The 12,383-nt window shown below is 41.0% G+C and overlaps 1 protein-coding gene across 1 annotated transcript in view; it reads left to right on the plus strand.

Annotated features, from left to right (window-relative positions):
• foxj3 (forkhead box J3) overlaps window positions 1-10,996 on the plus strand; it is a gene marked incomplete at both ends in the record, with an annotated part of 41,530 nt that extends 30,534 nt beyond the window's left edge. Inside the window, 7 exons of the mRNA XM_079243020.1 lie at window positions 2,978-3,106; window positions 5,065-5,239; window positions 7,823-8,278; window positions 8,909-9,010; window positions 9,571-9,762; window positions 10,679-10,777; window positions 10,884-10,996. Of these exons, the coding sequence (XP_079099146.1) occupies window positions 2,978-3,106; window positions 5,065-5,239; window positions 7,823-8,278; window positions 8,909-9,010; window positions 9,571-9,762; window positions 10,679-10,777; window positions 10,884-10,996 (1,266 nt within the window). The remainder of the gene's footprint in view (window positions 1-2,977; window positions 3,107-5,064; window positions 5,240-7,822; window positions 8,279-8,908; window positions 9,011-9,570; window positions 9,763-10,678; window positions 10,778-10,883) is intronic.
• Window positions 10,997-12,383: the final 1,387 nt, after the last annotated feature.

Consider the following 12,383-nt stretch of genomic DNA (forward strand, 5'->3'; position numbering starts at 1 on the left):
GTTGGTGTTGGAGTGTGTGTTGGGGGCTCTTACTGCTCTGAGTATGAAGCAGAAGTCTGCACATATGTCTGTCAGTGCTGGAACTTGTAGGCACATGTATAGTAGAGTATGTTACATGATGTTTAAGCTTGTTTTGATCAGTGTGAGATATTGCCAGGGATTTTTTTTGTCTCTGTGAAAAACACAAATGATAGTTCTTCATGTTAGTGTAGCAGACAGCTTCACAGATGAATATTACCCTTTTCCTCTCAGATTGCTGCAAACAAACTCTTTCCACAGCACCAGTCTCCACCACCAGCAACTGTATAATAAGGCCCTGATGTTAGGTCCTGACAGTTAAATCCTGACTCCGCCATCCAACCCCCCCCCCCCCCCCCCCCCCCCCCCCCCCCCCCCCCACACACACACACACACACACACACACACACACACTAAAATAACCAAAGCACAACACGTTTACTGTGTGATGATGACAGTTTCTCTCCTTGCGTTCATTTGATTGTGTCAAAAGCTGTTTTGATGGTAAAGTAAACAAAAGACAAAGTAGAATAGCAACAGATCTAAGGCCCTAACTCCTTGGAGAGAGCTTGTTTCGCATCGCCTTACACTGTAAACACACGACAGACCACGCCTCTTTCGGTGCAGCGTGCCAAGCCACAGGAATTCCCTCTCTCTGTTTTTCTCTGTCTTTCTATTCTAGTCTCTCGCCATCATTCCCGCCTTCCCATATAGACCAATGGGAGACACTGGCAGTACTACTGAACCAGCAAGATCAGTTTTCTATCGTCTGTTGGACATTCCTCACAGGACTAAACTCCCTTTTGCTTTTTCTTCTGCTCCCCTCACACAGACATTTCTTTCCCCACACTGAAAGTTATGTGTAGAGGCGGCCTTAAACCCAGGCGGCAATGTGATGAAACTTTGGCAATGAACTGTGATAATGGAGGGAAAGAAAGGATTGTTGGAATTAGTCTTGCTGATGAGCAGTCTTTTTTTTTTTTTCTCTCTCTCTCTCTCATAGGCCTTTCTGTCTCTTTCCTCTGTTCAATCCTGCGTGCGGGGATTGTGCTGAACATTGGCTGGCATTGTCGGAGACACCTGGGCCAATCTTGCTTTGATTTCATAATCTATGTCTCATGCTCTAGATTAGGTCTCTTCATGTATTTATTGTACAGTATTTATTGTAGCAGCGCTCCTGCTTGTATCAGCATGTCTACCTCTGTCTGTGTGTACTTATGCGAGCTATTCTACCTGTGTGCACTTGTAATTGTAGAAAAGTGTTTTTGTCATATGTTAGTGCATGCCCCCTATCTATGTGGGTGAGGTGCGACTGGGTTTTAGGCTTGAGTGGGTGTCTTCACTCTGGGGACTCGCGGGGGGGTCTGGGTAAACCACAGAGCAGCGAGGTTTTGAAATCGTCTCACTTTATGGTTGAGTAGAGTAAAAATAGATTGTGGTGAGAGACTTTAGGCATAAAAGCCTGTTTTATGACTTCATTACACATAACATTTATATTTCTGTGGCACGCTGTTTTTGATTAGCATTGTAGAGCTGATTTTTGTAGACGTGCTTAAGCTTTCAGTTTTAGCTGCTCATTGAGTTCCCCTTCACGCTAATGAACACTGGAGCCAAGCCCACACTGAGTGGAGAAAAGCTGGAGTTGCCTAATGAGCTTCTCTTACGACCCCCTGTCCGGCACCTCTGCCTCTCCCCTCTTCCATGAACAATGTTGCCTGGATTCAGCTTTTCCACTCTCATTTAAAAAATGTATATCTAGATTTAAAAAAAAAAACAAAAAACATTGCAGCAGTGAGTGTGCAAGCTCCACATATAAGGCTTAATATGACTGGGCTCTCACTTTGCATCCTGGATCCAAACCGGCATGCTTGTCAGCTGGCCAAAGATCAGTCGGTGCAGAGAAGGCGGTCAGGGCTGCCTGAGTTTCCTCACCTCCTTTGTGGACTCTGTGATTGTTCATTGTGGCTCAACAGAAAGACAAGAGGCTTCAGTCCAGTGCTGCTGCTGTGAGGAGGGTGCTGGCTGGGCCACACCAGCCTGAAGGCTACTGCAAGTGCTGTCTCATTGTGTTCAGCACAGAGCCCACTCTGTTCCACTCACAGTGATGAGCAGACGCCACCATGCCGCACTCAGTCATGGATCGGCTCACACACACACACACACACACACACACACACACACACACACACACACACACACACACACACACACACACACACACACACACACACACACACACACACACACACACACACACAGAGAAAACACACACCAGTCTTATACCAGGCCCTATCCCACGGCAACATCATCAGTTTTTGCCATTTCTCCTTTCAAAACAAAACTCGGCACATGAGCTATTCTCTATGGGTGTCATTATATTCATTATCTGGATTGTTCTTACTATTGTCTTAATTGTCTGACGGAGCACTTCATTTAGGAAGGGTGGGGGACAGAAACTTGTTAGACGATAATTAAGATTGTCATCCTGAAGTGCTTCTGCTAGTTACTGCTCCGACATTGAAAGGTCAGTGTCTCGGATGCGCTGAAATCTTTTGTTAGCTGTCCCAAACGGGTTTGCACTCGGTGAGCAGATGTGGCTGACATCGGCAGTGCTGTGACCTTTTAATGATGGGAATGTCTCAGCTGTCTTCAGACCCTTTTACACATTCATATAGAGCCCCCTAAGTGACTGCAGGGGGTGTTGAACAGCACCCTGTGTCTCCCATACACACACTCAGAAATGGGGGGAAAAAAAACTATTGTGCTGTTATGACATGTCATTGCATGCTATACACACACACACACACACACACACACACACACACACACACACACTGGTTTTACATGTACTTATGCTGTTTAACTGAACATGCCACCTTCTGTAAGAGTGGGGATGACCATGATTACAGTATTTTGTTGTTCTAAGATGTGAAATCTTCTGCACATGTATGTGTTTCAGGTGGCGTTGTATAACACAGACCAGGATGGAAGTGATAGTCCAAGAAGCAGCCTTAACAACAGCCTGTCTGATCAGAGTCTTGCCTCCGTCAATCTTAACAGTGTGGGCAGTGTTCACAGCTATACACCGGTAAGAACAGGGAAGAATCGTTAATTGGGCATAACTTTACAATGATGAGGATATTTTGGAGGTTTATATGGACCCACAGATCCTGGACTTGATCTGAAATGTACGCTCAAATCCAGCATGCATAGATTAACGTTCAAGCAAAGAAACCAAATCCAAACGGCCTCACGGAGCATGATCTAGTTAACTCAAACACTTAAATCTGCAGCATCATGATGAGACAGCGCAGCAGTTCTCTCTGCTCTCCTGCACTGCATTGCTCATATATTTTGAGTAAAGAAAACAACAGAAGTAAATAAATAAACAAACAAATAAAAAAAACAAAAAACAAATCCTTTACGCTGATTATAACGCACCAGATGTTCAGGTCTGCTGCAGCATTTTAAATCTGCAAGAACACAATGGGTCATTACCTAAACCAACTTTGAAGGATAAAAATATATCGGGAATTGTTTTGTAGTTTGTCTAAAGTAAGCTTTCGAGGTTTTTTTTAAACTTTATTTTCAGCTGTTGATGAAAGTGTTCACTCATGCAAAGAATACTGAGTTGCTTGTAGTCAAATACCTGCTGTTACAATGAAATAGTGTAAAGCTTTGAGGTCTATGGTTCATGAATATGCTGCAGCTCATGAAAATCTCTTTTTGTTTCCAGATATTTTTTTTTCTCTTTTTATGTCATTTAAAAAAAAAAAAAAAAAATTTAGCTTTAAGCATGATAAGTTTTATCATTTGGTGATCCGGTTTATTTCTCGGTCTGGGAGAACCACAGTAACGAAAATGATGAAAATGAAACACTGCCAGTCTTAGAAAGTGTACTGTATCCCATACTTGATGTTATCAGAGAGCCCCAGGAGGTTCCCTTCAGAGGAGCCAGATGTAGACGGCAACAGACCGAGGTGCAAGGTGAACATCATGTGCAGTGCAACATCAGGAAGGGGGTTAAGAGAAACAAAGAAAAATCTGCTCACTCCTGGAAGCTAGACAAAGAGAAGCACTTCCTCTGATGTCCTCCCACCAGAGATGCCCCCTCTTTGGTGTGGTCTTCTTGCAGAGTGCTCCCTGCTCCAGGCGCTGGGCATCGATCGGCTCAGCCTGATGGATGTGCTCGCGTTCTCGCTCTCTCAGCCGAAGCAGCGTGCAGTAAACACTCAGGCTTTATTATCACCTCTTCACTCTTAGCCAAGCCAGTCTGTGAGCCGTGAACTTCAGCAGCCTGTCCACAAATTAGAAGAGGAAGACGTTAGGATCAAAAAGTGGACATGACCTCTCTTGTAAAGCTAGCCCACAGTGGACACGGATCAGATCCCACTCTGTGAAATAGCTATGGGTTCATATTGCTGCCGTTGCTGTGGTGAATCTCATAGACAATTTCTTTCCTGGAGGGAACACTGCTTACCGTCTCACACCCAGGGGCAGTGCAACACATTGACTGCCCACACAAATACATGGATAAAATGGCTGCTTATTTGTACAAGGTATTGCTATTGATTTTGTTTTAAATACATTTTGCTTTACCACCTGGGTATTGGCTTTGTGTCCATTCCAGTTGTTCTCTTAATGTTCTGTGAGCCAAGGTGGTAAACACTGACCTGAATTGTTATGCTTGGTGTAATTTGCTCCTCACATGTTGTATGACTGACAGGTCTTCAGTCAGAAATAAACGTTGCTACCGTCACACTGCAGAAGAAGCAAACCATCCTCATTTTGAAGTCTGTTTGACTGCAGTGCATACAATATTCTAGTGGTTTTCTCTTTTTCTGCTTTTGTCTCCATGACCAGAAGACCCTGGCAGGTATTTTCTTTTAAAGATATCTACTATTGATTTATCTCTTTAGGTGTCATCGTGCACTTCTCTTAGCGTCAGTACGCCCTGTAGTCTGTGGTCGACTTTTTACAATAAAACCTAAAGAGATCTTAATTTTCGCAAGCAGCATTGCTTCATATCTAACTTCATATCTGCAGGTGACCAGTCACTCGGAACCCGTGTCCCAGTCAATGAACCTGCAGCAACCTCCCCAGTCCCAGTACAACATGCCCGACAGGGACAAGCAGCTCCTGTTCTCAGAATTTGAAGATCTCAGTGCCTCCTTCCGCAGCTTTTACAAGTCCGTGTTTGAGCAGTCCTTCAGCCACCAAGGTGAGTGTCCTCGTGAGAGCTTTGAATGGAAATCTTGTTGAGCACCTAAGCTTCACTTATCAAGGAACAGGATGATCCTTGGAACGATTTTCCTAATGGGAGGTTGTGCTTAACAGCTGGGGCTATTGAGAGTCTTTAGGCACTAATGAGGTTTCCTAAAAGGGAGTAGGTATGCAGCTGGGCTGACTTGGCTATAATGCAAATACATGCTGAGTATTTTCATTGTGTTTTGCCAGAGAAATGTCACAAGACCTCATGCTTGGTTCAAAAGGAATGTCTTGGTTCAAGTCTCAAATATCTGATAAAAAGATGTAAAGAGACATGGCTGCATTCATTCTATGTGGGATTATATCCTTTGTATTTTGCCATTATATGAAAGAGTGCCTGGTCACGTTTGACTTTGTTTTTATTTTAGTCCAAGCTCTGTTTCCTCAGTAAAGGGGAAGAACTTATTGACATCCAAAACGCTCTGTTGGACTTGTTTCATTTATCATAATGACGGGAATTTCTATCTTCTAATGCATATAGTAGATCCAAAAGCATGATTCCCTGCAGAACAAAAAAAGCACTTTTGCTTATAACCTGATTGGCTGATAAAGATGGAGCAATTGACAAGCACATTATGGGCAAAGTAGTCTGAGCTTTCTGTGTATAACCCACTTTCACAAATCAAATACATTTCATGCTAATATTTTCAAAGAGTTGTTCTTCTTTAATCTATCATCTATGTTTCATTAGTTAAAAGCAGTTACCTTTTTTATGTGCTTAAAAGTAAAATCTCTTAGTCAGACAAGCTTCGGCAATTAAAAAGCGTAAATAATCGAGCTGGAGGATTTCACACTCTGCTGCTGTAGACAGTGAGCTAATTCACTGGCTTTGATAATGGGTAATGAGCTCGCATTATTATTCTGGTGCTGCGTTAATTGCTTTCTGTATTTCCCTAGTTGGACAATGGGTTTTCTATGCCGATAAGAGATGCACCTTTGTCACCCCTGCAGTGAGTGTTAGGTGCCGATTGTGGAGGTGCAGTGCTGGAGTCAGCTCTAAAAGCACTCCAGTGAAACAGGTTTACTGTGCCAAAGCTATGAAGGACAGGGTCTCTTAAGACCACTCCCCAGCACTCAGATGGTTGCAGCGTGACGTGCAGATGTACATGCTCCAGTTGTGTCAGTTAAAGGATCGAGTGACGGCGTGACGACTTTGTCAAAGACAGTCTAGAACTGTGTAGCTGGAGAAAAGCGAAGACGGCTGCTCAAGCTTGCGAACCTTGAAATCATCGCCGATGCTGAGTCATCCTCTGATACAACAAAATGGCAGCTGGTCTATCTCAAGAGTAGAACCACTTTTCAGGAACTTCACATCCCGTTATTGTAAGATGATAAAACTGATCACCTCATAAACTTCTTTATATGTGTGAGGATCATGCAGTCTAATTATGCTGGAAAGTGATATTTATTTAGCTTGTTGTGTATTAGAATAATTTTTTTCAGCAGCTGAGGCTTCAGCAAAAGGTATTTTGTGTAAAATGTATTTAGTCAATGATTTCAGTCATACGTTGAGCCAATATAATATATTTCTTCTTTTCTAAAATAATTGTTTCAAAACTCAAATATATTGACTTTAAAATCATAAAAAGCTGATAATAGAGCAGAAAATATTTACAACAAAGAGGTTTGAGCAAGTAAATGTGGGAGTTAGATGGATAATTGATAGAAATTTAAGTTGTGTTTTCATTTTGTTTTGTATGGTAGACAATCTTAAATAACTTTTAAACTGTTTAAAATGTATAGGGGAAAGTATAAACACTTTACTGGATAATAAAACATAAAAATGGAATTAAGTTGTCTTATGACATGACTATTATTTGGAATTAATACTGCAGCATCAGTGTGAACCTGGTGTCTATTGTAGCTGCTGAAGGCAGAGCTGGTTTGAACGGCATGTAGTTTTATAATAAGTAATATCTGATCATATTATTTATGAGAGACAACAATAGAAATTTCAAAAAGACAATATTTTCAGCTTTTGGGCTTTAATAGACTGGTTGGATATCTTATCATTTGACCAGTATCATTACCTGATATGAAATTATCTGAGGTTTAGAATGAAAAGTCTTTTTTTATTTAGTGAAGGTGATTATAGCTTGTGCATTTCAGAGAAATAAATGATCACATGATGACTTTGGAAGATGTCAGAAAAAGATCGTTTAATTTACTCTGAAAGTGATGTTATTTGTCTTAAAAAAAAAAAAAAAAAAAAAACATTAAATGAAGCTTTGAAAATGTAAATGACGTAAACTACTGATTAATTTAAAATGTAGGGTGTCAAAATATAAATGTGCAAACATTGCAATTACTACAACTACAAATAGTTATCAATGCTAATAAGTGGAGGTTGCAATTAAATCTTTTTTTTTTTTTTTTTTTTTAAACTATCTGCAGATGAATTCATAAAGGGATTTTGTGAGACATCCCTGTTTTTTTTTGTTTTTTTTAAGAAAAGGAAATTATCAGATATACCAGTTATATAACGATCCGTTTCTGCACTCTAACAGCTTTGTTTTGGTGTTTTTCTTCTTTGCAGGTTTGATGGGCATACCATCAGATTCATCCCAGCAGTCCCACACTTCTTGCTCCTATCAGCACTCCCCCAGTGGCACCATCAGTACTCAGAACAATCTGTCTAACAACCAACCCAACAACCACCCCAACAGCCACTCTGCCAACAGTGGCCAAGTGCCCCTGTCCCATCCTGCCCAGGCCCACCCTGGCCACAGCTCGCCACACACACAGCACCTGTCTCAACACGGCGGCCCCCACAACCAACACGGCCAGCACCCTCAGCATCCGCAACACTCTCAGCACCCTCAGCACGCTGCACACTCCCAGCATGGGCAGCACTCGTCGCAGCACCCATCCCACGCCCAGCACCCATCCCAACACACGCAGCACAGCCAGCACCCCTCTCAACACGGACAGCAGCATCAGAGCCTCTCCCACCAGCCCCATCCTACTCAGCAACAGATGGCCTGCAACACAGGTAAGACCCTCTGTCTTTCACCATCTTCTCATGAACGAGTGTTGCCTTTTATCGTTTTGCACATCATCCCATTAATCAGATAGATTCGTGTAAGATGGAGCAGAGAAGACATATTTGTAGCTGAATCTGGAATTACTTCTCAATGTTTAGTCATAAAGTATAGAGAAATAGATTTAGACACTAAACATTAAATCATCACCTGGTTTATTATCTTAGCTGTCGAGAACAAAGCAGTGGTGTTGCTGCTGAGTTTTTATTAGTCACCTGGCGCCCCCTACTGGCCGTTTTACATTACCTTCACTTTCACGTGACAGGAGATATATAAACAGATATAAAAACATGATTGCAGTGAAAATGCTCCGTTATTACTTTACTGTCTTACTGACAGCCTGTAATCGTCACCACAGTTATTGTGCAGATGTTTTCAGAGGTATTAAGATTCTTTCTATCATTGTCTCAGAAATCAACTGGCTGTTCAAACCACTTGTCCCATTAGGACCTGATGTAACATATGCGTATTCTGTATTAGACTTCACATACTTACAAGGCATCTCGGGTCTGAATTGGTAAAATTAAATCTTTTTGTATTTTCATGTCACAAGTACAATGATGTGTGCTTATGTGTTGCAGGTTTACTGTCTGACTGGTACCCAAATCTGGATGCACTGAAAGAAAGTTGTCGTATTGCCAGCAGTTATAACTGGGCTGATGTTGACCTTTCACCTTTCCAAGGTGCAGTTTGCAGAATACCTGCATAAAATAAAAAATTAAATTTACACATAATTTAATTCAACATCTTAAATATGTTTTAAGGTAATAGTTTCCTGTTAGCTGGTTCTTAAACATTTCCATACTCTTGATGAAAAGCCACCAACATTTAAAGCTAAAGGCTGGTGTTCAGACTCCAGCTTTTGATTGAGTGCTGAAGTGTCGGCACTGTGGAGTTGATTACGACTTTAATTAAACCGAGCTCTTCAATTAAATAACACTGCCTTCAAGTTTAATTACCAAAACATCGAGCTCAGCAGGTCAGTTTATCCAATTACAGTCTAGAAACGCAAGGTAGGATGTTTTTTTTAAATATCACCCACTGAAGGTTACTGACATAATGAATATATATTACAAGCAAGTTTTTGCTGTTTGCCTGTAAATTAGCTTCCTGTTAAAAACATCTTTATTCTGCAAACAGTCGGCTAGTCTGTTTCATCATCACAAACAAAAGCTTTGGTGCAGAAACATGTTGTCACTCTGTATAAATGTGTCCAATTCTGTGATGTTTTTTTTCCCCCAAGGGTTGAGAGAGAGTATGAGACAAGCAGAGCTGAACAATTGGTGCCTTGAACCCACCCAGATCGCAGACCTCTGCTCGTCAATCAACCAGTTTTTTGCCCGCACCGGTGTAATTCAGCCACAGGGGGCAGTGCAGTCTCCTGTTTGCCATGGATCCATGCACACCAACAAACCCAGCCAGCACCTCAACACAGGTTCTTAACACAAATAATGTGCAAATGTTTTAAAGTTTTTTTGGGTTTTTTTTCCTTTAAGTTGGTATAATTTCCTGAGCTTTTTGCATTCCTTGGTGTGGAAAAAATGCAGTAGCTCCATTTTCAGCCATATCTGAATACTTCTGTTTTCAACAGCTGGTTTTAGGGGTGGATCAAAACACTTAACTTAAATACACTCCTTTCTGTGGTGGGTAATGCTTTATTTGAGATCCATTTAGCATCTCAATTCAACATCTCTAAACCATGCAAATGGTAATTGGTATACATTAATTAAAGTTAACTCTTGAAATACTTAATAATCATGTGAAAACATAAACTGAAAATGACCTTAGAGCTCAAACAGAAAAATCCTTAATTGACATTTTTATTATCAAATTGTTACATTTTCATTGTTTTATTGGAAGTCATCCTTTGAATTGGTGCAGGATCAATATACCTCTTAATATTTTTTCTTCCATCACAAATTAGCTCCATGTAAATCAACATTTTTTATGTGAACATATAGTGGTATGGTCAAAAGATAGAAAATCACATTTCTTAAATCCTGACTGTCACGCTGAGATAATGTGGTTGGGGATAAAATTACTACTGCATGTATAAATTCAGCTATGCAAAAAACCGCTTCATGCTCTACAGTTACCACTAACACAGAATAACCATGACGGATAATGAGCGTGTTCTTGTCAAACAATAAATCATAAGTCTATATTATTACAGAAATTCCTAATAAAACTGTTTTCAGTCATGTTTTCCTGTTTCTTTTGTCAGATGGTTTAATATGTCAGATGCTGTGACAGAAAAGCCCATCAACACTCCTTGTCAACAATGTTCTAGTTAAGCAAAGGTTTTATGAGATTTTTTTATTTTATTTTTTTTTTTTTTATTGTTTCATCAGGAAATCTGTACATGGACTCAAGACAGAGCATGCCTATAATGGGTCCACCGGGATATCCGCACATGCCCCCCATGAGCAGCACAGGACCCACTATGACAGGTAATGTGTAGCAACTCAGGAAGTGTGAAAAGAATAACATTATAATAACATCCAGCCATTATAACATCCTTGTTCTTTTCTTTGTGCACAAACCCGCCGTGTCCAGGACACCATGCACAGATGAACCAGCAGCATATGATGCCTACCAGAAACTTCCAGATGCATCGCATGCCAGCTGACGACATCCAGGATGATTTTGACTGGGACTCCATTGTCTAGCTGCAGAACTTTTTCTTTTTTTTTTTTCTTTTTTCTGAAAAAAAAAAAAAAGTGGAAAAAATGGGAGTGAGGAGAGGAGGTGGAAGCCAGAGAAATCCAGGCTGAGCTGAAAGGGCCACAGATGGAGGAGGCCACTCTGTGATGCAGAGCTTTTGGACAAGTTTTAGAGAAATACAGACTTCAGAGTCCTGACAATTTTACAGAAGCAAAACAAAACCACAAATGTTACTTTGAAGACAATCATATTTAGTCGGACATGTTAAAATGATTGCTTACAAACTTGAGAGACAAGACTCATTCACATCGAAGCCACACGCTCCTCAGCCAGCCCTCCCTCTTCCCCAGCGATCAGCCTTCCAAAGTCGAACCGCTCTGACCCCCTGACCCCCTCTGCTCCATAACTGTTATGTGATTTGAGCGACGTGTTCAGCTTGTAATTCTTCTCGTGTTGGCCTCTGCTGCCTCTTGGATGACTTTCTCTCTCTCTCTCTCTCTCTTTTTTTTTTTTCTTTTTACACAAAATTTGTTTTGTACTTTTGTTTGTAAGAAACACAGGTTGTCTCTGTGAGTACTGTGATGGTGCTCGTTGGTCACTTTTGGGAGAAAGCAGGCCCCCGTCAAGGCTGAAGTGGTGGTAAAGTCAAGTTTACAAAAGCTGAGGATATAAACAGGGTGTTAAATCTGCAACCAGTCAAAAAGATCACGCAGAGTATTGTGATCTGTTATTCTGCTAAATCGGTGTGATCCGTCTCTGCAGAAGAGCTCTTGTGAGAGTACTCCCACTTTCTGTTTCCCTTTGCCTCGAGCACTTCAAAATGGATGAATCTGATGATGGCAAGCAGGTGAAAGCAGGAATGATAAACATTTGAAAACTAATTTGACCCAAAGTAATTTGAGGTTTTGGCTCTCTGTGTGCAACATGTTATTCTCTCCACCAGTTACAAGCTGTTTTAGATTTCACAAGTGACTTCCGTAAGGTTTAGTTTGTTTGGCAGACGACTATTGATCATTAAACAAAAGCATCATCACATAAAATTTCTCTACTGTGGAAATATTGATTTATTAGGTTACAATCCAGATGAAATCCATTTAGTCAGCGTAGATATGAGCAACAAACAAGTGAATAAAGTAACGGTCTGGAGTCTTGCTGACAGGAAATATTGCAACAAACCAAAATGATGCAACTGAAGAATTATGCAAAAATAAATCTCATGCCTAACTATGATTTTGTTTAATGATCACTGGATTATGATGAGGGGAACCTACAGATCAGCCACAACATTATCTGCCAGTAGGTCCTCCTTGTGTCACCAAAAGAGCTCTGAGGAGTCACGGCGTGGACAAAGAACACCGTTAGTGTTTCCAGTGTTGTGGCTGATTATTTTCT

This window comes from Telmatherina bonti (assembly GCF_933228915.1).
Source record: "Telmatherina bonti genome assembly, chromosome: 6".
Taxonomy (NCBI): Eukaryota; Metazoa; Chordata; class Actinopteri; order Atheriniformes; family Telmatherinidae; genus Telmatherina; species Telmatherina bonti.